Source organism: Trichechus manatus, unplaced genomic scaffold (assembly GCF_000243295.1).
Source record: "Trichechus manatus latirostris isolate Lorelei unplaced genomic scaffold, TriManLat1.0 scaffold00087, whole genome shotgun sequence".
Taxonomy (NCBI): domain Eukaryota; kingdom Metazoa; phylum Chordata; class Mammalia; order Sirenia; family Trichechidae; genus Trichechus; species Trichechus manatus.
In genome coordinates, this window is record NW_004444023.1 from 7538286 (window position 1) to 7564314 (window position 26029).

The window sequence follows — 26029 nt, forward strand, 5'->3', positions numbered from 1 at the left end:
GGTTAAAATGTTGTGGGGTTGTTAACCAATGTCATAAAACAGCATGTGTGTTACTGTTACATGAGAAACTATCTGTTCTGTAAGCCTTCACCTGAAGTACAATAAAATATTTAAAAAAAAAAAAAAAAAAAATGGCCCCGTGCGTTCTGTACGGTATGTGTTCAAATATGGCCGCCTTCGGACAGACGCGACAAGAAGGGAGCAGACATATTACCTCCTAAGTCAATGCTGGAAATGCGGTTTCCGACCCTCACCGGCCGTAGGCAAACAAGTTATTCTGCCGCAGAGGTCCAGAAATAGAAGCAGTTCTCAGACGTAATTGCAGTATTTCTGAAATCCGCATGATTCTGTTGCCGCGTGGAAACCGTAGGTTCTGCTCGGCGTGACTCGTTACAGCCAATAAACAAGAGGCCGAGGTGGCAGAGAAGACGCCTTTATTTCATTGCGCAGGAAAGGAGCCATTGGGGATGCTGCCTCCAAGACTCCTTGCAGGCAGCTTGGGGAGGTGGGCTTTTACAGACAGCTGACAAAGAAATGCAAATCATCATGACTATTCAGGATTGACCTTCATGCAGGTGCTCAGGGCTGGGGGGGTTCGATCCTCCGGGATGGAGGTTGAGGTCGATTTTCCTTCATTAGCATGTTAAGTCTCCACCCAGAGGCTGGGTGCTTATATGTGTTTTTTCACTTAATGAGCTAATAGGTCACTTAAAATGCCAAGGTGGGTTGAAAACCTGCTAAAACCGGTTGAGGCCATCTGTGGCCCGTTTTGTGGTTATTTTGCCAAGGACAATTTCAGGACAATGTGCGACCTATTCTCGGTGTAGAAGGATAAGCCAGAGCAAGCTCTCTTAGGAGGGTTGGACTCTGAGGCTGCCCGCCTCAATTCAGGAGAAAAACTGGTCAGTGTTTTTGTCCTTGGAACAGAGGGAGGGAGGTGTGTGGACGTGGTGTAGTTAACACCCATGTAGTTCCTGAGGGGAGCGCTGGGGTGGAGGTGTGTGAGGGCAAGCAGGTGGGAGTCTGGTGCCTTTGGGGTCAGACTTGGGGTAAGCGACTCTGTGCAACGATTAAGGCTGTCCCGACTGTCAGGGTACTGGGTCTTTGCAGATCTCTCTTCTTGGAAGGGGTGGAGATGATATTTACCATGAATATGCTGTCTGCTTTGGCTTTGGAATTTAATATGGAGCGCAGTTGTTACCAGGTGGAAACCCCACGTTCTTGCTCGGCACGACTTGTATTGGCCAATAAACGAGAGACAGAGGTGGGAGAGACCCAGGTGGGAGAACAGGAAACGCACCTTTATTTCGTTGTATAAAGAGAAGTAGTCTGTCGCAGCTGCTGCTGCCAAGCCTGCTCTCTAAGGGCAAGGAGACAAAGTACCTTTAAAGGGGTTTACAAGTAGGGAGTTCATACGAGTTACATCAGCAACATTCTTAATCATACTACGAAAGCGCAATGGGGTTTACATACAACCTCCAAGCAAAAGCAGTATTCAAATGACGGCTGGGGGGCGGGAGGGGGGGGGGAGGATCCCAGCAAAGGAAACAAGATTTTTAACGCAGTACTGTGGGGGAGGAAGCCAGTTAAACAAAACAGTATTTTTAATGCATACAGTGGGGACTCTGCCTCGTTTCTTCCCATTTCTTTTTTGGACATTGGTCATTCAGGACCAGTGTTCATTTTAAACTGTATGACGGCTGGGAATTGTTTGGCATATATTTGGGGAGGGGCAAATATTGGACCTAGGCCTTTGATTGTGGCTATTGACCTCTTGTTGGTTTCTAACTATTTACTAAATAGTAAAAGAAAAAGAGTGGCTTTTATGCCCTGTTTATGCAAATGCTTCCCTAAAAGATATATATATATATAAAGATTGTCCTAGCTATTGTCTTCATACCTCAGGGCCCAGATGATGTGTCTTTATGGGTCCTTGTGAGTCCAGCTCCAGCTAGGTCACATTCTTTATGCTCGAGGACAGGGAATAATGGCTGCAATATTATCTCCTAAATCATTCTTTTCTTTTGATCAGAAATTGGAGATAACACATTGATAATTAATACCTGGACTTAGTCAAGCCCTTAGATGGCGACCATGGCAGGCTCTTTAAACTCCTGGTGCTGTTTTCCACTGAATACCATCTGGTTCTTCGCCAGGATCTTAAGTAAGAGCAACATTCCCATCAATTGCATTGCCGAAGTGAGCAGACTCAATGTACATCAACATTTTAATCTGAGGCTTTTTTAAGTGTGTAGGACAATAGAAGATAAATTTTATTATGCCTAATACTATCAGGATGCAGACTAAGAATATTATTTCTTGCAATGGTGATTTAGCGCATGTCTTTATTCTTGATGGTAACTAACCAAATAACCTGGTGTTTGTAAGGGTGTTACGGTGTGTACCCAAGTAGCTTGTTGTCTAATCCTGTGTATATCCTGTTTTATTTCTCTTGTGTTATTTTTCTGAATATAACAAGAGGTATTTGCTACAGTACTGCATTACCCTTTCTTGGGCTGAAAAAACCTAAGGCTATTTTGTTCTCTTGTATTAACTTGGGTAATGAGGCCCGAGATTGCTGTTGTGTTTTTAGCTCATTAACAACTTTGTCTGTTATTTGTCCCATAATGATTGATAAATTTCTTAAAGTTTTTTTTTTTTTTTTAATTTAACTGTACCATAATAAGAACTAAAGCTACTTACCCTGAGTATTGGACCAATGGGTTTCTTTTTGACTCTCATTTTAGAATGTGTAACATTTTAACGTTACCTTTTCAATATTTACTAGCATCATTACTATGAATATCTAAAGGTAATTTTAAGATTCTCAAAGAGCTTTGCCCATGCATTCACCAGGAATCTAAACAAGAGATTGCTCATGGAAACTCACTGTCAGTTGGAAAGGGATCATTTAAACTGGTATAGTTGGATTCACTACACAAAAACATATATCCATAAGGAACACACAAAGTTTGTCTAGAGGAAACAGAAGGTATGGAAAAATTCACATGTGACAACCAGATTTTCATGAGAGACCACATGATTAAAAAGATAATATAGGATGGATCTCTCCTGTTGGAGGTCTTCAGTTAATCTGTTTAAAACATACTAAGTGTTCTCAAGGGCAAGCTGCCCTTCCTTGGTTTACCTATTAACAGTCATGGGTCACTTTCTCAGAAGGAGAAGTGTCACAAAACTTTTTTTGAGAGAACTAGTAAGAATTTTAATGCTATTCTGTTTTGTAAAATCATAACTCAAATGAATTTCAGATACTTCTCTGGTTATATTACAACTTTGCTAAGTTTACCAATAAGAACTTCTAATTTGAGAGTTATAATATCTAAACCCATTAGTTAAATAATTTAGGAGAAAGGAAAATGGTTTCTTATATCCAGAAAACAGAACCTTAAAACATCAGCAATATTCCCACATAAAACCCATAGTTTTCCTTTACTGAGGTTGTAGTTAATTTCTGTTCCACATGATTCTGGATCCACCGCAGTCTGTAAACTCATCAGCTTCTACATTAGAGTTTTGGAAATCTTGATTCAGTCTAGTCACAGTTCTTTTCATAAGTCTAATATAGTCCATCTTTTTGTTGAGATATTTTGGTCAAACGTTTTCAGCAAATCAGCAAAGTAAAAACTTATCTGCAGACAACAAATCTTAATATGGCCATGATTAATTTATGAACATAATACTCTTAATTATAAAAATTCGAGCCAAATCAAGTCAGTTTAAAAAAACTTTAGACAAAAATATTTTTAAGTATAATGATTAAGCTTATTTTTAAAGAGCTTCAGATATAATACACTATATAATAATTTTGAGACATAATACCATATAGTCAGGATATGCAAGGTGATCAAGTCTCTAAATACCTGGATAATAATAAAAAGACTTCGTAGATAAACGATGTCAATGCACCAGTTAAAACGTTGGTTTTGATGCTAGATTCAAAAAATAAAGTTGCCCAAGTTAGCAATAAAGAAATAATGATAAAATTATGGCATAATATTTTGTATTTGCTGTCTAATATTAGGCAAAAACATAAGAGGAAATACTAACATATAAATTTTGACCCAAAGAGAATCAAGCATTTCTTTTGATTTTGACTATACATTCTGTGTAGTTTATAACATATTAAATAAACCTTTCCTTTATATAAAAAAATTTTTTTTCTCTCAAGCCATGCAACTTGGTTTTCGACTCAGGAATTTTATTTTAATGAGAGGCTGAACCTTCATCTTTGATGCAGATTACACAAAGAATAAATTAGCCCTTTAACTCAGAAATCAAAGAAAATTTTTGTTATTTTAACAGTGAAAAACCCAATTCTTTGTTTTATATAGTATTTAACATTAAAGCTCCTAAAAATCTCATAAATTAAACTATTAAACTTTTGTCAGACAGATAAAAACTTTTGACCATATAAAATAAATTTCTTTTTAATAAACCTCTTAAGCATTGTCTCTGTTCTATAGCTCTTATAGTACATTCTTTTAAAATGGCAAAATGAACACACTCATTAGCAGACCCAAATATATATATCTTTTTTTTGTGCTATAAAAAGCAAAAGTATATAAACTTAACACGAATATGTATTTATTCAATTTAATATCTGTAAGTTACCTAAAAGATCTTGGAAATTATTTTCAGCTTGTATACCATGAAACAATTATTGAAATGAAGTTTGTTCAAACATTCCAAGTTTTTATTTAAATTTTACTATTTTTCTCGATCTAATTTTACCCCTTAAAGATTTCATCAACCAGCCTTGGAAATCACAAAGTTTCTGTTCAACTGACCAATTTATTTAGATAGATGTAACCTTAAGTCTCTCGCCCTTTCTCTCTTGACTCAGGGAAGACAAGATTGGTTCATCCAAATTCATTTACATATGTTGAAGTTGGCCTAGGCATTCTGAAGGGCTGTCTACCCAATAAATACCAAAGCTCTTCAGAAATTTTGTAAAAGAATCCATCAATTCTTGGCTAGTGAGACTGGGGGCTGGGGAGGCTGGATCTCGTCCCGCCCTCACTCTCTTGACTCAATTCACAGAAAAAAACAAAACAAAACAGGTTTTTAGATAAAATTTATCAATTTGCCAGAGCTTCAGATGGAGGAATGTTAGAACTTTTGACAAAACCTGAGCATCAAGCAAACGTTCTCCAGAAAGGAAAAGACAGGACAACATAAATGGAAGTTCATTTTCCCAAAGTGGCCACTGAAATTCTAAATTGCTTCTCGTATATTCAGTTTATAGTGTTTTTAAATATGAACTCTAAACCATTGTCTCGGTGGAGGCGGGGGGGCGTGGAATCCAGGCGTATTTATTAAAAATGTTAAGCTCTGAGGTTCAAGCTTTTGGTTTTCTTTTCTTTTTTGAACTTAATTCATTTTGTTGACTAGAAGCCTAGTCTCTTATTTTAGACCTTAAATATACTAGTTTCTTTAATTGGAAAGTATTTTAAAGTAGCTACTAATGATTTTAACATTGTGATTTTTTATTGAGAAACTATCATCGAACAGGTATGGAGCTACCACTTCTCCCTGCGAATTTGGCAAAACAGAGCACTGTTTCCCAGGCTTTCTCTAGTTTCTAGCCTGTCTCATGACCACTTTATCCTGTCACAGAGTCTTTAACGCTCGTGATGAATGCTGGTGACCGCCATAATGGCTTTTACTAGTTGACCCATGCCCAGATTTTGTGGCTTATAGTGACCCAGAGCTCTTTTGAAATAGAATTGTCTCTTTAATGTTTCAAGCTCCTGAATCCAGATGCTAAGCTTCAGCTCTCCAAAATAGTAGCCATCACTCTTAAACAAAAATCTAAGAAAGATTCTCCTTAATGAAACAACTGGTTTTCAAAACAAATATGCCAAACAAAACTTAAGAAAACATGAGAAAGAGAATAAAAAGAATAAGCGAAGGCTCGTTTTCCAAGGGCACTCACCCCGTCAGTGTCAAGGGACATGGAGTGCCAACGTGTGGGTCCCGAAGATAGGACTTTTTTTTTTTTTTTTTTTGCTGGCTTCTGCTCCACAGTCCGGTCTCCCCAGCTGGATTCATGGCTTTAGAATCCCTGCAGTGCCTACACTATTAACTCTTGTAGGATGAAAACGCCACAAAGTTCAGTGAAGGAAAAAGAAAGGTTTTATTCGGCATGTATTTAAAGAGGCAGAAGTAGGAAAGCGACAAGCTGAGTGTCCGCTCCCAGTTCTTAAGGATGCGTCTTAGCGGGCTACATTCTGGGATCCCTTGAGCGTTCCCCATTCTCTGGATACACACACACACACTCACACAACCTAACTTGGTGCACCAACCTAACAGGTACCTGAGCCTCTTATGCCCTCAGCGGTCAATTCCTCCCGCTTCTTGGGACTCTTCTATGGCCTGACCTAGGAATTACCCTGTTATTTACCAAATAACCTCAGATTCCTAATGCCCTGAACAGTCAGTTTCTCCCATTTCTTGGGACTCTTCTAAAGCCTTAATGTACTTACCAAACAACCCAAGCGCATTTTGTGTATCCCGCAGAGCCGTTTTTTGGGTCCGCATGGATTGGCTTCCAGAGCTGCTCCAAGGTCTCTAGGAAAAATCTGGTGACGCCAGATATCGGGGCCGGTCTGTTGTCCCATCGACCGCAGTTAAGTGAGCAGATGACTCCTGGTTGGCTTGCCAGAAATGTTACTGGGCAGAAACTCCAGGTCTTGCTCAGCATGACTCATTGGCCAATAAATCAGAGTCCGAAGTGGGAGAACAGAAAAGCAACCTTCATTTCTTTGTACAAAGAAAAGTAGTCAAAGCTGCTGCTACCAAGACGGCTCTCTAAGGGCAAGGAGACAAGTTACTATTAAAGAGGTTTACAAGCAGGGAGTTCATACAAGTGACATCAGCAGCATTCTTAATCATAGTACCCAGACGCTGTGGGTTTTACATATAACCTCCAAGCAAAAGCAGGATTCAGATGCAAAGCTGGGGTAGGGGGAGAAAGCCCAGCAAAGGAAACAGTGTTTTTAATGCAACACTGTGGGGGAGGAACCAAAGTAAAGAAAACATGATTTTTAATGCAACACTGGGCGGGGGTCTGCCTTACCAGGAACCTTGGCTGCTGAAACAGTATGTGGTATATTCCCCTGCCAATAGTTCGAAAGCCTTTGTTTAGATAATCATATATCTTCTACTCTTCATCCCGTAATTGGCTAATTAACTACTGTCTCAGGGACTAATCCATCACACTGCCTATCTAGGGCTGCTTTTGCGCTACGAAAGTAGAGTTGAGTCCTGGTGTAGGAGACCGTACCGTCCGCAAAGTTTCACATACGTGCACACTTTCTACTTTGCTGACCTACTCTATTTTGTTAATTATTCATATCTCTGGCAAAGTGACCCGTATTCCAGTTTACGAGTAAGTCCTTCTGAGTCCTGGTGGCACAGTTGTTAAGCACTCAGCTGCTAACCTAAAGGTCGGTGGTTCGAACCCACCAGCAGCGCTAGGGGAAGAAAGATGCAGCAATCTACTTCCATAAAGACTTACAGCCTTTGAAACCCTATGGGGCAGTTCTGCTCTTTCCAGTAGGGTCGCTATGAATGAGGATCAACTCAACGGCAGTGGGTTTTGTGTGTCAACTTCCCTTTGGTGGTATTAGGAATGGCATGGTATGTGAATAATTCTACTCTAGTATACAATGTTGATTTTATCTGGGTCATTTCTCACATTCATTCCTTACATTCTCTAAATGTGCCACTTCTATTTCTCTATTGACCCATCTCACACACACACACAAAAATCAGTTGTGGTCAAGTCGATTCGGACGCACTGCCACCCTATGGAACAGAGCAAAACTGCCCCATAGGGTTTCCAAGGCTGTAATCTTTACAGAAACAGGCTGCCACATCTTTCTCCAGTGGAGTGGCTCATTGGTTTGAACCATCTACCTTTCAGTTAGCAGCCCAGCGCTTAACCACTGTACCACCGGGGTTCCTTCCCCGTTTTACTAAGACTGTGTATATTTTATTGGTCTTATCAAAGAAGAAACTTTTGGTGTTTTGGGGCTCTTCATTTTTGTTTTGGAATTTCTGGACTCTTCTATTCCTTTAATTTTTTTAAATTTATCTTCTTTTTAAAAAATTATACAATTTATCTAGTATAAAGGCAATATAGGTGTAACTAACCACTGCACAGGGCAAGAAATAGAACATTGCCAGCAACCAAGTGGCTATAGCAACCATTTCCAGGTTTTCTTTATAGTTTTACCACGTAGTTAATTATTCCTAATGATTATAATTATTTTGCCTATTTTCAAGTGAACATAAATGGAATTGTATATAATCTATTATTTTAATCAGGATTGGTTTGCTCAATACAATATTTATGTGAGTCGTTCGTGTTATTACACACAGATGTATTTACTTTGCTCTGCAACAAGACTTGGCAAACTTACTCTGTGAATGGCTACCTAATAAACATTTTAGGATTTGCAGGCCACATGAAGTCTCTCACATAGACTTCCTTGCTTTTGTTTTGATTTCTTTTTTTGTCAGTCCTTTAAATAATGTACAAGGCATTCTTAGCTTGTAGACTGAACAAAAATTTAGTTGCTCTATAGCATTCCATGACTCTGTGTATTCCTTCCATCTTCATTTGATGCTTCCTGCTTCGTTTAATATTTTCCCCATAGAATCCTTTGCTATTGCAACTTGAGGCTTGAATTTTTAATTCAGTTCTTTTAGCTTGAGAAATGCCGAGCATGTTCTTCCCTTTTGGTTTTCCATCTCCAGCTCTTTGCACATGTCATTACAATACTTTACTTTGTCTTCTCGATCCTCCCTTTGAAATCTTCTGTTCAGTTATTTTACTTCATCATTTCTTCCTTTTGCTTTAGCTACTCGACATTCAAGAGCAAGTTTCAGAGTCTGTTCTGACTTCCATTTTGGTCTTTTCTTTCTTTCCTGTCTTTTTAATGACCTCTTGCTTTCTTCATGTATGATGGCCTTGACGTCATTCCACAGCTTGTCTGGTCTTTGGTCATTAGTGTTCAATGTGTCAAATCTATTCTTGAGATGGTCTCTAAATTCAGGTGGGATATAATCAAGGTCGTACTTTGGCTGTCGTGGACTTGTTCTAATTTTCTTCAGTTTCAACTTGAACTTGCATATGAGCAGTTGATGGTCTGTTCTGCAGTCAGCCCCTGGCCTTGTTCTGACTGATGATATTGAGCTTTTCCATCATCTCCACAGATGTAGCCGATTTGATTATTGTGTATTCCACCTGGGGAAGTCTATGTGTATAGTCGCCGTTTATGTTGTTGAAAAAAGGTATCTGCAATGCAGAAGTCGTTGGTCTTGCAAAATTCTATCATGTGATCCCCCACATCCTTTCTATTACCAAGGCCATATTTTCCAACTATCGATCCTTCTTCGTTTCCAACTTTCGCATTCCAATCACCAGTACTTACCAATGCATCCTGATTGCATTTCCCAATTTTAGACTGCAGAAGCTGGTAAAAATATTTAATTTCTTCATCTTCAGCCTTAGTGGCTGGTGCATAAATTTGAAAAATAGTCATATTAATTGATCATCTTGTAAGTGTATGGATATTAGCCTATCACTGACAGCGTTGTACTTCAGGATAGACCTTGAAAGGTTCTTTTTGATGATGAATGTCATTATACCAAAAAGAGTTGGTCGACGTTCAACCATTTCAAGAGGTAGCATATGATCAGGAACCGATGGTACTGAAGGAAAAAGTCCAAGCTGCACTGAAGGCATTGGTGAAAAACAAGGCTCCAGGAAATTGACAGAATATCAGTTGAGATGTTTCAACAAACAGATGCAGCGCTGCAAGTGGTCACTTGTCTATGCCAAGAAATTTGAAAGACAACCACCTGGCCAAATGACTGGAAGAGATCCATATTTATGTCTATTCCCAAGAAAGATTATCCAGCCAAATGCAGAAATTATCAAACAATATCGTTAATATCACACACAGGTAAAATTTTGCTGAAGATCATTCAAAAGTGGCTGCAGCAGTATATTGACAGGGAACTGGCAGAAATTCAGGCCAAATTCAGAAGAGGACGTGGAACCAGGGATATCATTGCTGATGTCAGATGGATCCTGGCTGAAAGCAGAGAATACCAGAAAGATGTTTACCTGTGTTTTATTGACTATGCAGAGGCATTCGACTGTCTGAACCATAACAAATTATGGATAACATTAAGAAGACTGGGAATTCCAGGACACTTAGTTGTGCTCATGAGGAACCTGTACATGCATCAAAAGGCAGTTGTCTGGACAGAACAAGGGGATACTGTGTGGTTTAAAATAAGGAAAGGTATGCATCAGGGTTGTATCCTTTCACCATACCTATTCAATCTGTATACTGAGCAGATAATCTGAGAAGCTGGACTATATGAAGAAGAATGTGGCATCAGGATTGGAGGAAGACTCATTAACAACCTGCGTTATGCAGATGACATAACCTTGCTTGCTGAAAGTGAAGAGGACTGGAAGCACTTACTTCAACATGAAGAAAACAAAAATCCTCACAACTGGACCAATAAGCAACATCATGATAAACAAAGATTGAAGTTGTCAAGGATTTCATTTTACTTGGATCCACAGTCAACACCCATGGAAGCAGCAATCAAGAAACCAAAAGACACATTGCATTGGGCAAATCTGTTGCAAAAAACCTCTTTAGAGTGTTGAAAACCAAAGATGTCACCTTGAAGACTAAGGTGCGCCTGACCCAAGCCATGGTGTTTTCAATCACATCATATGCATGCGAAAGCTGGACTATGAATAAGGAAGACTGAAGAAGAATTGACGCCTTTGAACTGTGGTGCTGGCGAAGAATATTGAATATATCATGGACTGCCAAAGAACCAACAAATCTGTCTTGGAAGAAGTACAACCAGAATGCTCCTTAGAAGCAAGGATGGTAAGAGTACGTCTTACATGCTTTGGACCTGTTATCAGGAGGGATCAGTCCTTGGAGGAGGACATCATGCTTGGTAAAGTAGAGGGTCATCGGAAAAGATGAAGACCTTCAATGAGATGGATTGACACCATGGCTGCAACATTGGGCTCAAGCATAACAACAATTGTGAGCATGGCGCAGGACCAGGCAGTGTTTCATTCTGTGGTACATAGGGTCGCTATGAGTCGGAACCAACTTGACAGCACCTAACAACAACAACTTAGCATTCCATTGTTTGAATGTATAGCACTGTTTTTTTCTTCTCTAATATTAATGTTCATTTTGGGTTCTTTGAAGTTTGGGTTACTAAAAATGCTCCTTTGAAAATATTGGTATATGTCTTGTCATTCAAATGTGCACTCATTATGGGGGCATATATACCTAGATGTATGTCTCAAGACTTAAATTGTTATTTCGAAATGTATATATAATTTCAGTCTAATAGATGATGCCTAAGTGTTTTCTAAAGTGGTTGTATCTTTTATAGTTCCTCCAGAAGATTATTCTTCACTTTACAGTTAGTGCTTTATTTGTCATGTTTAAAATATGTTTCAATACCCTAATGTAAACTCATCTTCTTAAAGCTTTATTGATTTGCCGTTCTCATTGAGAGTCATACTCATTCCTGAATTGATAGTTTATATGTTGTGAGGTAGGGATCAAGCTTTCTTTTTTTTTTTCTTTCTTTCACACATAAATCTGATTGTCCAAGCACCATTTTTTAAAAAGACATGTTCTACCCATATCTCTGCAAATTCTGAATCTTAGGTTTCATTGCCCATGTGTGTAAACTGTTCTGGGGGTACAAAATAAAGGGACAGTCAACAGTTGTTTTTGTGTGTGTGTGTATGCATTAAGTGAAAGTTTACAGTTCAAGTTAGTTTCTCATACAAAAATTTCTACACACATTATTATGTGACCCTAGCTGCTCTCCCTATAATGTGACAAAACACTCCTCCTTTCCACCCCAGATTTCTCGTGTCCATTCAACCAGCTCCTGACCCTTTCTGCCTTCTCATCTCGCCTCCAGATGGGAGCTGCCCATTTAGTCTCATGTATGTACTTGAGCTAAGAAGCACCCTCTTTACAAGTATCATTTTATGTCTTATAGTCCAGTCTAATCTTTGTCTGAAGAGTTGGCTTCAGGAATGGTTTCAGTTCTGGGCTAACAGAGAATACAGGGTCCATGTCTTCCAGGTCCCTCTAGTCTCAGTCAGACCATTAAGTCTGGTCTTTTTACTAGAATTTGAGTTTTGCACCTTACTGTTCTCCTGCTGCATCAAGGACTCTCTGTTGTGTTGCCTGTCAGGGTGGTCATTGGTGGTAGTCAGGCACCATCTAGTTCTGGTCTCAGGCTGATGGAGTCTCTGGTTTATGTGGCTCTTTCTGTCTCTTGGGCTAATGTTTTCCTTGTGTCTTTGGTGTTCTTCATTCTCCTTTGCTCCAGATCGTTGGGACCAATTGATGCATCTTAGATGGCTGCTCACTAGCTGTTAAGACCCCAGATGCCACTCACCAAAATGGGATGCAAAAACATTTTCTTAATAAACTTTGTTATGCTAATTGACCTAAATGTCCCCTGAAACCTGGTTCCCAGACCCCCACCCCGTTACCCTGTCCCTCGAAGTGTTTGGTTGTATTCAGGAAACTTCTTAGCTTTTGGCTTAGTCCAGTTGTGCTGACTTCCCCTGTATTGTGTGTGATAGTCAACAGTTTTGGGGGCCTTGTGTTAAGGTGAGTGCCAGGAGCAGTGACAGCATCTGGGCTTAGAGGTAATGTACCACTGATACTGATTTTTCCCTTCAGCCTACAGGTCCTGACTCCCCAGCAACAAGAGAATCAATTGAAGGAAGGAGGAAGAGGTTGCAGGATTTGGGTATTGTCATTTCTAGGAAACACCCTTCCCAGGAGACTGAGATTTCTGAACAGAAATTAGAGCTGATCCAGAAAATACAAAGACACAGAATCCCAGTTGCTGGCAATGTCCCGAGAACAAAAGAAAATGGTCAAGGCCCAGGTGACTTTGGTTTGTTTTATACTTTCCTTTGTTCTTTAATGGATTTGTAAAGTCCTATAAAATATCAGTGCAGTTCAGCTGAAAAGTATAAATTTGGAAAAGTAGAATTTGGAGAGAAATAAACTTAGATTGTGATGTCAACATCAGGCAAAGTAGGATCACGAATATCTTGTTCATGGAATTAACACTAAAGTATTTACACTGAACATAATATGTGCCTGGAGAATTCTTTGGGTTATATTAGCTGTCAACTTGTGTCTAATATTGTCCTGGCCAACAGAAGAGAATTATAATTTAAATGCTATGCCCAGTTTTTGAGGAGAAAAAAGATCACTTCCCTTTGGGATTTCAATATTTCATGGGACTCTTATCTGAGGAAATTTCTTTATTATTTCTTTCTGGAGATGGTGTGGTAGATAGTGTCCTGAACAGCAGCATTCTCATAGATGTAAAAACAGGTTTCTTATGGCTGTTTCTTCCATGGTTCCTTAGCTGAGGGGCGAATGGGGAAGAACCTGATTTCAAGCTCACTTGCTTGGTTGTGGGCAGGATTCAGTTCCGTGAGAACCTGGGTTACTCACTTTGTGTTGGCTAGAGGGAGCCCTCTGTTACTTGCCATGTGGACCTCCCCACCATAGCAACTTGCTTCCTGAATACCAGTGTAAATTGGTAGTAGTAATGGTGTCAGAACCTGTCTAACTTCAGAGAGGTTAATGCCTAAGGCTGATCCCTGTGAGGTGGGGGTCAGAAATACCTCCACTCTTTAACCTTTTTAACAATTCTGACATCAGCTGTTCCTCCCACAGCATTCTCTCCTGCTCTTCTAGGTTCGATAAATTTTGATTGGCCACACAGTACTCGCAGACCATACTTACAGATGAGGATTGTAAAAAATGGCATAGGGGTGTCTGACCTCTTCATTTAACTTCACAAGGGAGTAGGGGAATCACCATCAGCATCAACCCAAGGCTGATTCCTATGAGGTGGAGGTCAAACATACCTCCACCCTTTAAACTTTTTACCAGTTTTGACACCAGACGTCCCTCCCACAGCGCTCACTACTGCTCTTCTGAGTTTGATATAATCCTTGTCCCACTCTGTATTTATTTTCTTCATACATTGAGGTCTGTTTCATAACACTGGGTAGGGCGGAAACTAGTGAATCCCAGAGCTGGCAGGTCAGACGGCAGGCCTCTGACTCAAGTCCCAAGAAACTAAGGTCAATCAGTCATGAATCAGATGCAGGATCCAGATGCAGAGAGAGAGAGAGCCCCATCAGTACACACATATATACCTTAGATGCGGGCCACACCCCAGGGAAATGTGTAACTTGAGTAAGGATGGGACTTGAGTTATGCTTTCCTGGAAGACTTCAACCCAAGACACACCCCACACCAATCCTGGCTCATCAACATATAGAGGTCAGGATCCACCACATATAAAATGGCAGATAACCACACATTACTGGGAATCATGGCCTAACCAAGCTGACAACCTAAACCCTCACAGGTTCCATATACCTTATTTGCATAGTCCCACCCAATCATTGTGTCCGTCACAAACACCATGGCTAAAGGGCCACATTAAGTAATTCATTGCACTGCAGCATATGTTAGACATTCTCACTCTATCCATGTTTCCTAACCTCCTTTATATTGTGGCATTCTCTGCTAGATTTTGGTAATTTCAATTTTACATTACAGTTGACTGATACCACTTTAATGTATGGCATTTCCATTAACTTGTGTGTTAATATATATATACATACACATGTGTAATATGTACGTATGTCTGTGTGTTTGTAAGTGTGTATGTGTACGTATGTATAGGCATGCCTTATTTTATTGTGCTTTGCTTTATTATGTGTAAAAATGGTGTGGCAGTGGCATCTGACCTCCTCTAACTTCAAAAGGGGGAAGGAGAATCAAGATCAACAGTCTAAGGCTGATTGCTGTGATGCAGATTTCAGACTTGCCTTCTCTCTCTGCCATCCTTACTAATTATAACACTAACCATCCCTCCCACAGCACTCTCTACTTCTTTGCTGAGTTTGATAATTCATTGCAGTGGACACATAGAACTCACAGACAATACTTACGATTATGGGGTTTATTAGGGAAGTAACACTTAAAGAGTTCAGGTTCAGGAACACTTAGGATACATTTCTTCCATGAGGACAGCTTCTTCCCAGCCACACCACAGGCATGACTCTTTCTGGCTCTTTGGCTTCTCCCCTGCTCAGTCAACTGTTACAAAGCTCTTTTAGCCTTCGGCCCCTCCCCTGTTCCGGCAAGTGTTACAAAGCTCTTTTAGCTCTGCCAGTAAGTGCCCAGAGGCTCCCCACTACGCCAGTAAGCCCCTGCCCAGAGGCACTCAGCATTCTCACACCATAAGCCAGGAAGCCCTCTGTGCCGTTTCCTGCCAGCCTCGCCTGCTGGTCTCTCCTACCACCGTTTCTGCCGCTGCTTCTCACCATCAGTGTTACAGCTCTCTATCTCGGTCTCCTGGTTCTAGGAGCTTCTCAGCGTAGGGATCCTGAGTCCAAAAGACGTTCCGGTCCTAACTCTTCTTCCTTTGTGGCAGTGAGATTCTCCTTCTGCTCAGGAATTGGCTGTCTTCTAAGGCTAGCAGGATGTCAAAACTGACTAATCCCCTTGGTGGGTCACAATAACCTTATTTGCAAAGACCCACTCAATCACATGGGTGGGAGTTACAAGACCATGTGAGAAAGGCCACACAAATGTGATCCATCACACCACAGGCCACCCCCTGGCTTTTCTAGCCATGGACCCTTTTATACTTGAAGGATTAACTTCCCCCTCCCAATCATTTTACCAGTCCAAAACAGTCGTTAACAATTAGTCCTTCAATAGGGCAAAAGAGTCCACAGGGTGAGGTTACTTAGTTACCAGCCATTCAAGTCTACTGAAGGTGTTCATCTAAATCTGGTCATGGTCTCTAAAAGCCATCTCAGCTTTACCCTTTCTGGTGTCTGACAGATTTAACTGACTGATTATTCTCTTGCTCGGAGCTCACAAGGTATCAGCATAGCAGAACCTTTAAGGAACTTTAGTTTGTCCACTGTATTGCAGTCTAGCAGTGGCCTCCCCCTTAGTCCACACTTTCACATTTACAGCTTCAACAATTACACTTTGTACAATCGCAGTTAACCCTGTTAACAGTGAACACTCACACATGAATCATATAATCCTATCAGCATATTCCCCCATTCTGTCTTCCCCAGTCCCATCAGGAAAAGAGGAATCTATTCAGTGGGGATCCTGTCTTGTCCCCCTCATTTTGAGTATACTCACGCCCACGAAATCATGTATGCCAGCCACTTCATGCCTTTATCTCTCCCTATTTTAAACAGCCAAATCCTTAATTGGTCTTCCGTATCAAACCAATACTCTGAGGAGAAAAACATGTTTCTTGGTCTTAAAAAATCTTCTATTCCAATTGAAACTTTGAGCATCTGCATCCATAAGCAAAGTCCAGTCCAGAGCAAGCCATCAAATTGCAGCAATGTACACCAGCTCACAGTCAAATAAATTTCTCTTCATTCAGTCAGGTTCTGGTCAGCTCATCCCTAGCCATCCAGGCTAGGTCACACTGGGTAGCAGCCTTAGGCTTGAAAGTTCACACACACCTACCGGCACTTCATTCCAGCGAGGCCCTTCTGTTACTCATCCATACCCCCCTCTGACTAGGTCAAAATGTTCTATCCATAAACTCAGGAGTTCACACAGCTCCTTTTTCTTCTGACCAGCCAACTCTTCTGCTCTCTCTCTCTGTCTCTCATATCTAGCCCCCGTGTGCTAGGTCAACAGGCGCCAATGGAACATATCCAAACTCAGCCTGTCTCTTCATTGCTCCACTTCCCCCACTTCCACTAATTTAGTGAACACAGGTGGTCACCATAAGTGAGCATACCAACCTGGCTACTTGCCAGCTCCCTTTAACTTCCAGTCCTGGAAGGAGGTTGCTTCTGATGAGCACTGATTTTCCTGCCTCAGTGCACCCAAAGGCTAATCACTTGCCTACTGGAAATTTTAAAAGCTAAACAGTCTTTTTTTTTTTTCTTTCCTGCAGATCCTTCCTTCAAATGCAAATCTTCTGTTATCTCAGCAGTTCTGAGTGGTTCTACATGGCTTTTCAAATATAAACTGTGGGTGGGGCTCAGGTTTTCAACCTAAGTCCCCACTCACTACACAGGGCTACTGGCTTGAAACAAAAAGCCTCTGTTTCATCAGGCAAATCATAGTTTCCCTTTTAGCTTATTATCTAATCAAGTATTGCCTAAAGGTGGAGTCACATGCTGTCTGTAATCTGTAATACCCAATATTCATTTCTATCATACATTTACATCTGCTTTACAATACTAGGTAGGAGAAACATTCAATATCCAGAGTACATTCAAATAAACACATAACCCATTTTAAAACATTCCAGTTGCTTCTTCTTTTCTCCACCCCTTGACAGTCTTCCCGTTCATATGCATTGGCCTTGGGCCTCTGGCTGAGTGGAACCAGTAGACCCGGGACCCCTGTCAGTCATATTGCTTATCTTGACTTTTACTCCAAGCCATACCCAACCGTTGCCATCTTGTCAATTCTGACTCATAGGGACCCTAGAGGACAGAGTAGAACTGCCCCATAGGGTTTCCAAGGAGCGACTGGTAGATTTGAACTGCCAACCTTTTTGTTAGCAGCCAAACACTTAACCACTGTGCCACCAGGGCTCCCAAGCCATACCAGAAGTGGTTTTTCTCCCCTCAGCTGCAGCATAACTTTCCTTTCAGACATTACAGGTAATAACAACCAAAGAAACCATCTAAAAATAAAAAAATTAACTTCCTAAGCCCCTTCATTCTTTCTCTTACAAAATCCCATACTTCTGTGAGTTTGGAGCCATTCAAACAAATTCTGCATCTGCCACCAACTGTAAAAATGGCATGGGGGCAGCATCTGACCTCTTCTAACTTCACAAGGGTGAAGGAAGACCAAGATCAACAGCCCAAGGCTATTCCTATGAGGCGGAGGTCATACATACCTTCTCTCTCGGCCATTTTTATCAATTCTTACACCAACCATCCCTTCTACAGCACTCTCTACTTCTCTGCTTGGTTTGATAATTCATTGCCATGGCCACACAGAACTCAGAGACAATACACATGATTATGGGGTTTATAAGGGAAGTAACAGGGTACAATACATGTTCGAGCTCCTTCAGGATACATTTCTTCCATCAGGACAGCCTCTTTGCACCCGTGCTGCAGGCACACCTCTCTCTGTTACCTGGATGCTGCAAACTTCATTGTTGTCTTATTTTAGGAAATTGCCACAACCAGCCTAACCTTTATTAACCACCACCCTAATCAGTCAGCAGCAATCAATGGTGAGGCAGGACCCTCCACCAACAAACGATTATGACTCGCTGAAGGCTCAGATGATTGTTAGCATTTTTTAGCAATAAAGTTTTTTTTTAATTAAGGCATTTACATTGATTTTTTGGACATAATGCTATTGCACACTTAATAGATTACAGTATAGTGTAAGCATAACTCATATGCACTGGTAAACCAAAAAATTCTTGCAACTTGCTTTATCACTATATTTGCTCTATTCTGGTAGTCTGGAATTAAACCTGCAATATCTCTGAGGTATTCCTGTGTCTATATATATGTGTGTGTGTGTATGTGTGTGTATATATATATATATATATACACACACATATACATACACATGTATACACAGATTTCTACCACTATCTGAAAGTAGAGCATGCCTACTAAAGCTTTCATAAGCCAGAATGGTATAAAGTGAAGAAGCAATTACCATTAATTTATAAGGGAAATTTTTTTGAGCATTATCAGAACAAAAAATGCCTTAGGACACATCTTTCTAACAGATGCACAAAGTAAGTGGAGATAAATCACAGATGCTCCTAGACACAGTTCAAAGCTATGGCGGCTGGATGCTGAGATGTTGAGTGTAGTTCCAAGGAAGGAGCTTGGCAATGCCCTTCTCACTGCTCGGGGTGTGTACTGCCTTCTTTAACAAGTCATTTGAAAACAAATGCTGAACGCTATTTCCACTTTTCATCTTGTTTCATAAAAGTGAAAATCCTCTTTGGATTTCTTTCGGGAAGTGAAAACAGGTACTAATGTAGGTCTTTCATAAAAGCCAAGTAGAATAAAGTGAACTTTCCAAAAGGAGGGAATACCTGTGTATATATATGTATATATATATATGGTGTGTGTGTGCGCGCGTGCGTATGTATATATTTAAACGTGAGATTTTTGTAGTTTAGGAAGACTATTTCTTTACTACGAATTATAGAAAATTCTAATTTTTTGAACGGATAGATTATTGAATGCACACATTCAGAATATTTTGTTAGGATTTTACTTTTTCTGTAAGATATTTAAAAAAAAAAAAAAAAAAACCCTACGTATATAGATGCAGCAGCCTATATAGAGGACATGAGCAGAACAACTTCCCTCATATTTCATTCAAACCATCAAATGGAAATTACTTCATTAAACAAGATCCTCTTAATACAGGAATCACTGACATTCAATGATGTGGGTATGGAGTTCACCTTGGAGGAGTGGCAGCTCCTGGACGCTGCTCAGAAGAAGCTGTACTGGGACGTGATGTTGGAGAACTATCGCAACTTGGTGTCCATTGGTGAGGACAAATCTGTCGTTGGCCCTGTCGTTGGCCTTTCCTTTTTCAGCTGCTGAACTCTTTGGACTGTGTGTGGTGCTCAATCCACTCTCTGGGTCTTGTTAAGTAGGTATATTCTCCCACTCCTGACAGAAGAACCATTAATTTGTACCATTCAAGATTGTTTTTTTTTTAATTGAATATTCTGTAGTCTTTACAAACCCAGGGCCTATTTGGTGAATCTAAGATTCTGTGATTTCCCATGAACAGGTTATCAAGTCAGCAAACCAGAAGCACTCTCCAGGTTGGAACAAAGAAAACAATCATGGACTATATCAGATGAAAACCATCGTGGAGTCTTTTCAGGTGAGCAAGTGAAAAGCAGTAAGGGGGGAAGGTTTTGGAAGTCTCGTTCAAGTGAGAGAAGGCAGCACATCTGTGAGGGGTGTCTAAGGATGCATAAAAGTGCCTCCACCTATCCCTCTCTCCATGTGATACCTGTTTTTTTTCCTATGAGTTTAGAGAAATATACTCCTCTGTCTCTTCTAAGATCAAAAGTGCCTTCACCTATCCCTCTCTCCACGTGATACCTCTTTTTTTCCTACGAGTTTAGAGAAATATGCTCCTCTCTCCTAAGATCAGATCCCCATGTATTTGATCTACATTTTGATAATTTTGGTTCCATAATTTTCTTCTTCCTGGAATTCTTAAGTCTTCCCCTTCTTCATATTCTTCCACTTCTTTTACTATGAAATTCCACCTTCCAGACCACTCTGCAAAGATTGAACTTTGGATTCATAACTATTCTCAGACTATGGCATCTTCCTCCCCTATTGAGTAATACAAATTTCCCATCCTAGCATTCAAACCCACCTTAGATGTTGTGCTCCCATGCTAAGCTTCTCTCTCATTGGGCTTCTGTTCGCCTCGTTGGCTTCTCTGTGCCCCTATACTGATGTTCTCCAAATTTCTATTTTCTCATTTGTTCTTCTAACCCTTATAATGTTTCCTTCATTCTAATGAGTTAATCTTCCATTTCTTAGAGGAGACTGTCAAATTGACATCTCCCTTGGAAGTGTCTTAATAGACTTTTTGTGTATATTTTACTCATCTTCATGAAACTTCCATATGAGTTCTCATTATCTGCAAGAAACAAAGATCATCTTTCCAGCAAGAAAACTCCTATCAACTTAGTTTATCCTTCAGTACTGTACATGTAAAATCCTAGCCATCCCGGTAGTTACTACCTTTAATGTTTCCTACCTACAGGGCTCCCTTCTTCAAAGGTCTCTGCTCTTCCTGACAATTTTTTAACTAGAAAAAACATTAACATCCTACATTTTGAGTTGTATCATAAACCAGATCATAACTCGTGTCTACTGAAATGATAACTCTGACTATAAAAATCAGCCAAAGCTGGTTCCTATGAGGCTGAGATCAAATATATCCCAAATTTCCCACTTACACATTTCTGACACGAGCCATTCTTCCTCAGCACTCTCTTTTTCTAATGGGTTTGCTAATCCATTGCAATGGTCACAGAGAAATCACAGAAACACCATATCTGCAATAATAGTTTTTAATATAACAAATATGTATATAAACAAAAAAATGCATGGGACAAGGTTTACAAGCATTTTTGCAGAGTACCTCAACATCTCAAGGGCATTTGCTTACTCTCCCTGAAACAGATGTTCACTCTCATCAACCAGGAAAACTTTCAATCAGGAACTATTCTGTGATGTCACTCAGTGGGCTACCCTATCAACTATCTTCTCAGCTGGCTCCCAGGTCCTCCTGGCCTCCTCCAGGATAGCTCTCGGATGGTCCCAGTTCTTGGGTGAGTCTAGCTACTCTAGGCTGGCCATAAGTCTAGGCTGGCTTCAGGACAGCTCTTGTTGCAGTACTCCCTAAATGGCACGTCCTCCACTGTGGGCAGCCCCCTGCTCATAGTGCCCCATCCCTCAGAGTGTTACATGTTCTGGCCAGGGTTTGTCCTTTACACTTGGCTGCCACCATCCAAGTTTGCTTGTCTCCGCAGCTTCTCATCTCACCATAGGAGCTTCCTCTATTGCTGTTGCAGCTCCAAGTGTCACAAAGACTATAGTTTGAAGGGCCATATTAAGTAATTCACTACATCGTACTCACAGTTATGTGGTTTACTGGTGACTTAACAATGTACAGCATGGGATCAAGATCAACTTAGAAGTAACAGGATACAATTCAGGAGACACAGTACATTTCTTCAACCAGGATAGCTTCCAACCAAGACAGCTCTCAGCTCCTTCTCATTGCCTGCTGGCAGGCGGCCCTTCTCTTGGCCCTGCCTACTGTTAGGCCTCTCTGGGACTCTGCCCTGCTCAGCAAGTGTTACAGCTCTTTTAGCTCTGCTGACAAATGCCCGAAGTCACCACACTCTGCCAGTAAGCCTCCTGCCCTTAGGCACTCAACTCTCTGTCACAAATCTACTGCAGATGCCTCATGCTGTCTCTCACTGTCTTCAGTGGTACAGCTTCTTGACCTATATTACAGCTCTTTTAGGAGATACCTTTACTCTCTGTCTCTCTCTCTCTCTCTCTCTCTATGTTCCTCTCTCTGAAACCAAATGTTGACTCACTGCTTTTATAACTAGGTCATTCCATTCTATTGGGTGGTTTTACATACCCTATTTGCATAGTAAACTAACAAATACTCTGTAAGATTATAGTGCAGCCAGTCATTTTTGGCAGAATTAAAAACCCAGGGCCAGAAAGGCCGTGTATAAGAGCAAACTACACGAAGAAGCCTATTATTCCACACTATGTTAATTGAATTCCTTTGTATATTTACTAATTATGTGAACTGCACTAAAAAGGGGGCAAGTAGGGCAAATCCTGCCTTCATTGGTAACTGTGTGGTATGGATCATCATGAAACCAATTCCCACCTTACCATATCTCCATTATCATTGTTGCAAGCCACCCATGTGGCACTTTCACCTACCTGGCCCCCCTGAACCAAATCCTCTCCCACCAGCTGCCCAAGTCCAGGTCATCTACTCCATGGATGCCCAGGACCAGGTCCTCTCTTTCCCTGGCTGGCTGGGAACAGGTCTTCTGTGCCCTGGCCATCCTGAGCCAGGTCAAAATACACAAATTAGAAGGACACAGTCCTTCTGATCAACTGCCTGCACAGCTCTTCTCTGAGTTATCCACCCTGAGCTCTGTCAGAGGGTACAAGTTAGAATGACTCTGTCCTCTGACTGCCTAAAGAACAGACACCAGCCCTGCAGGCTTACTGTCCCATTTGGGTTAGTTAATTCTTTAGAAATTCTCACAGAATTCACAGACACTACCTATACTTATAATTCCAAACCAAACCAAACCCATTGCCATCGAGTAGATTCTGTCTCATAATGACCCCATAGGACAGAGTAGAACTTCCCCGTAGGGTTTCCAAGGCTGTAAATCTTTACAGAAGCAGACTGCGACATCACTTTTCTGCAGAGTGGCTGGTGGATTCAAACCATTGACCTTTCTATTAGCAGCTGAGAGCTTAATGACTACACCACCAGGGCTCTTCATGGTTACAGTTAAATGAAGAGACACCTCAGGCATGGTCTGGGAGAGGTCACAGCTTGACACTTCCATTGTATCCAGGGAGGTCCACCTTCTCCCATGCATGGATGTTCTCAGCAGTCCAGGAAGCCTTGAACTTCCTTTTTCATGTCCTTTTGATGGCTTATTTTTATACTCATGATTGGGGCCTCATTGAATATGCATTGTTGATGGAAAAAGTGAATATGCATGATTGGTTGCATCAAACACCCTCGACTCTTCAGGCTAGTTAACAGGTATACCTGTGTAGTTCAACCATTTCAACATAGTCGAAGATTTTGCCTGAATGTTATTAAAAAACAAAAAACGGCACCTTGATTGCTGGAAAATTCCAAGGACTGTCTTTTAAGGGAGGAGCCCTGGTGATGCAGTGGTTAAGCACCCTGCTGCTAACTGAAAGATTGAAGGTTTGAACCTACCAGCCACTCTGCGAGATAAAGATATGGCAATGTGCTTCCATAACAATTACAGCCTTTAAAATCCTATGGGGTGGTTCTACTCTGTCTTATAGGGTTGCTCTGAGTTGAATCGGACTCAATAGCAACAGGTTTGTTTATTTATTTTTAACTTTTAAGGGACCAAAGACAAAAGCCGGAGTTAGTTCCTGGTCCCACACTAATTCTAATCCTTCTCTCAGTTCAGTGTAAATATTACCATTGTACTCATTTCAGTCCCTCAGGAAACTTTTCCAATTCTAAAACTCTAAATGTTAAAGGGGCCTTGGTGGCACAGTGGTTAAGAACTCAGCTGCTAACCAAGTGGTTAGCGGTTTGAATCCACCAGCCGCTCCTTGGAAACCCTATGGAGCAGTTCTAATGTTAGAATGATTAAAACCTTGGTGTCCGTTTTCTGTTAATGTACATGTTCTCTGAACATGATCTTATTCTGTTCTCTGTCCTTAAGTCATAGTTAAATACAAAAGTTTTCCAAATTGTTACTTCTAGTCAAGATTTATTCATCTTTCAGATTTCTTCGTTTCTGTACTTGGAGATATCATAACCATTTTGAAGGTGATATGCTTCAGAATATTCTCTTAAATATTCCATACATTAATGATTTTCCTCATCTCATGAAAAGACACTACCACCCCGTGGCTCAAGCAAAATACTTAGCAGCTACCCTTTATTCCTCACTCTCTTTACCACCCCCAGCAACAATGAATTCATTAGTGAACCTTCTCTTCCTTCAAAACGTATCCTCATTTCTGCCACCTCTTGCTATCCTCTCATAAAAACCACTTTTCACAATCTGCAGCTACTTTCTTTATGGCTTTCCCTGCCTTTTTTCAGTTGTTTATCACACTAGAATGTGGGCTCCATAAACATAAGGAATACATTTGTAAATTCCCAAATCTTTACTATGTAAGTATGAAAATTATTTTCCCGCATATGTAACATTCTGCATTTTCTACATACCCCACTATGCCTGGTGAATAATTGTCTTTCAGTAAGAATTTGTTGAGTGAATGAATCTGTCCTTCACCAATTGGGATCAGGAGGCTGCCTTACAACCTCTGTGGTCTGCAGGTCACAGTGACTTGCTTATATTTTACATTGTCTACATGTTTGACAAGGACTTATTTAAGAAGCAGCCAAATCTATATTCATAAGTTATGTATTATCTAACCTTGTTTCTACACTAACTGCTTTTACTGCTGGGTTGTTTATATTATTGTATTTCTCTCACTGTGCAAGGAACATTAAGCATGGTGTGTTATTTAAACTCATATGAGAGAGCTATCACTAAAGAGCCACCTTATAGCAATACATTATTTTAAATGGCTTCATTCCAAATCAAGATGATGGAAGGATTCATTGTTCTCTTCTTTCCTAGAAATCCGGAAAGTTGATAATCACCTGCTTAGGCAACAGCAAAATGAAAGAAAGGTTGACAGCATGGAACAGTGCTATGAACATAATGCATCGGAAAATATTGTTCATCAGCACAAAAATCATTTTCCTTTAAGGGAAAATCATGCTGTATTTGACTTACATGAAAAAGCTGTGAAGTCAAATTTAACTTTACCGGCAGTCAACCAAAGCAGAAGCAATGAAATAAAGAACTCTGCTGAGCCTAATGGAGATAAGAAAAGCTTTCTCCATGCTGACCAGAAGCAATTTTGTACTGAAATGCAATTCCCTGAGAGTCAAAAATCCAACAGCACTGACTTTCAAATCATTAAGCGTCGGAAAACTCACAAAATACAGAAACAGCATGTATGCAATGAATGTGGGAAAGCCTTCCTGAGGAAGTTTTTGCTCACCGAACACCAGTTCATTCATACAGGAGAGGAACCCTATAAATGCAATCTGTGTGGGGAAATTTTCTTTAAAAAGTTCAAGCTTAGTGAACATTATCACACAACTCATAAAGGAGAAAAACCGTATAAATGCACAGAATGTGACAAAGCTTACCTGCATAAATCACACCTCAATAAACATCAGAAAACTCATATGGCAGAGAAACCCTACGTATGTGGTGAATGTGGTAAAGGCTTCAACCAGAAGGGACATCTCACTGTTCATCAGCGAACTCATACTGGAGAGAAACCCTATACATGCAGTGAATGTGGAAAAGGCTTTAACCAGAAGGGAAATTTTGTTAGTCATCAGCGAATTCACACTGGAGAGAAACCCTACATATGCAGTGAATGTGGAAAAGGCTTCATCCAGAAGGGAGATCTCACTGTTCATCAGAGAAGTCATACTGGAGAGAAACCCTTCATATGCAGTGCATGTGGAAAACGTTTCATCCAGAA

The 26029-nt window shown here is 40.5% G+C and overlaps 2 protein-coding genes across 3 annotated transcripts in view; both read left to right on the forward strand.

Moving 5' to 3' along the window:
- The first annotated feature begins 230 nt into the window (after positions 1 to 230).
- Positions 231 to 26029, forward strand: part of LOC101347770 (zinc finger protein 613-like) — a 28345-nt gene continuing 2546 nt past the window's right edge. Inside the window, exons 1-5 of one of the 2 annotated variants that reach the window (XM_023736478.1) lie at positions 231 to 575; positions 12795 to 13014; positions 19571 to 19697; positions 19947 to 20042; positions 21389 to 21507. In XM_023736478.1, the coding sequence (XP_023592246.1) occupies positions 12970 to 13014; positions 19571 to 19697; positions 19947 to 20042; positions 21389 to 21492 (372 nt within the window). In that variant the 5' untranslated portion in view covers positions 231 to 575; positions 12795 to 12969 and the 3' untranslated portion in view covers positions 21493 to 21507. Of the gene's footprint in view, positions 576 to 12794; positions 13015 to 19570; positions 19698 to 19946; positions 20043 to 21388; positions 21508 to 25104; positions 26002 to 26029 lie in introns of those variants that run through there. The other variant, XM_023736479.1, reaches the window with a different exon arrangement.
- LOC101349462 (zinc finger protein 432-like) overlaps positions 19677 to 26029 on the forward strand; it is a 58546-nt gene continuing 52193 nt past the window's right edge. Inside the window, exons 1-2 of the mRNA XM_023736418.1 lie at positions 19677 to 19697; positions 19947 to 20042. The gene's annotated coding sequence lies outside the window, so the exon portion shown is untranslated. The remainder of the gene's footprint in view (positions 19698 to 19946; positions 20043 to 26029) is intronic.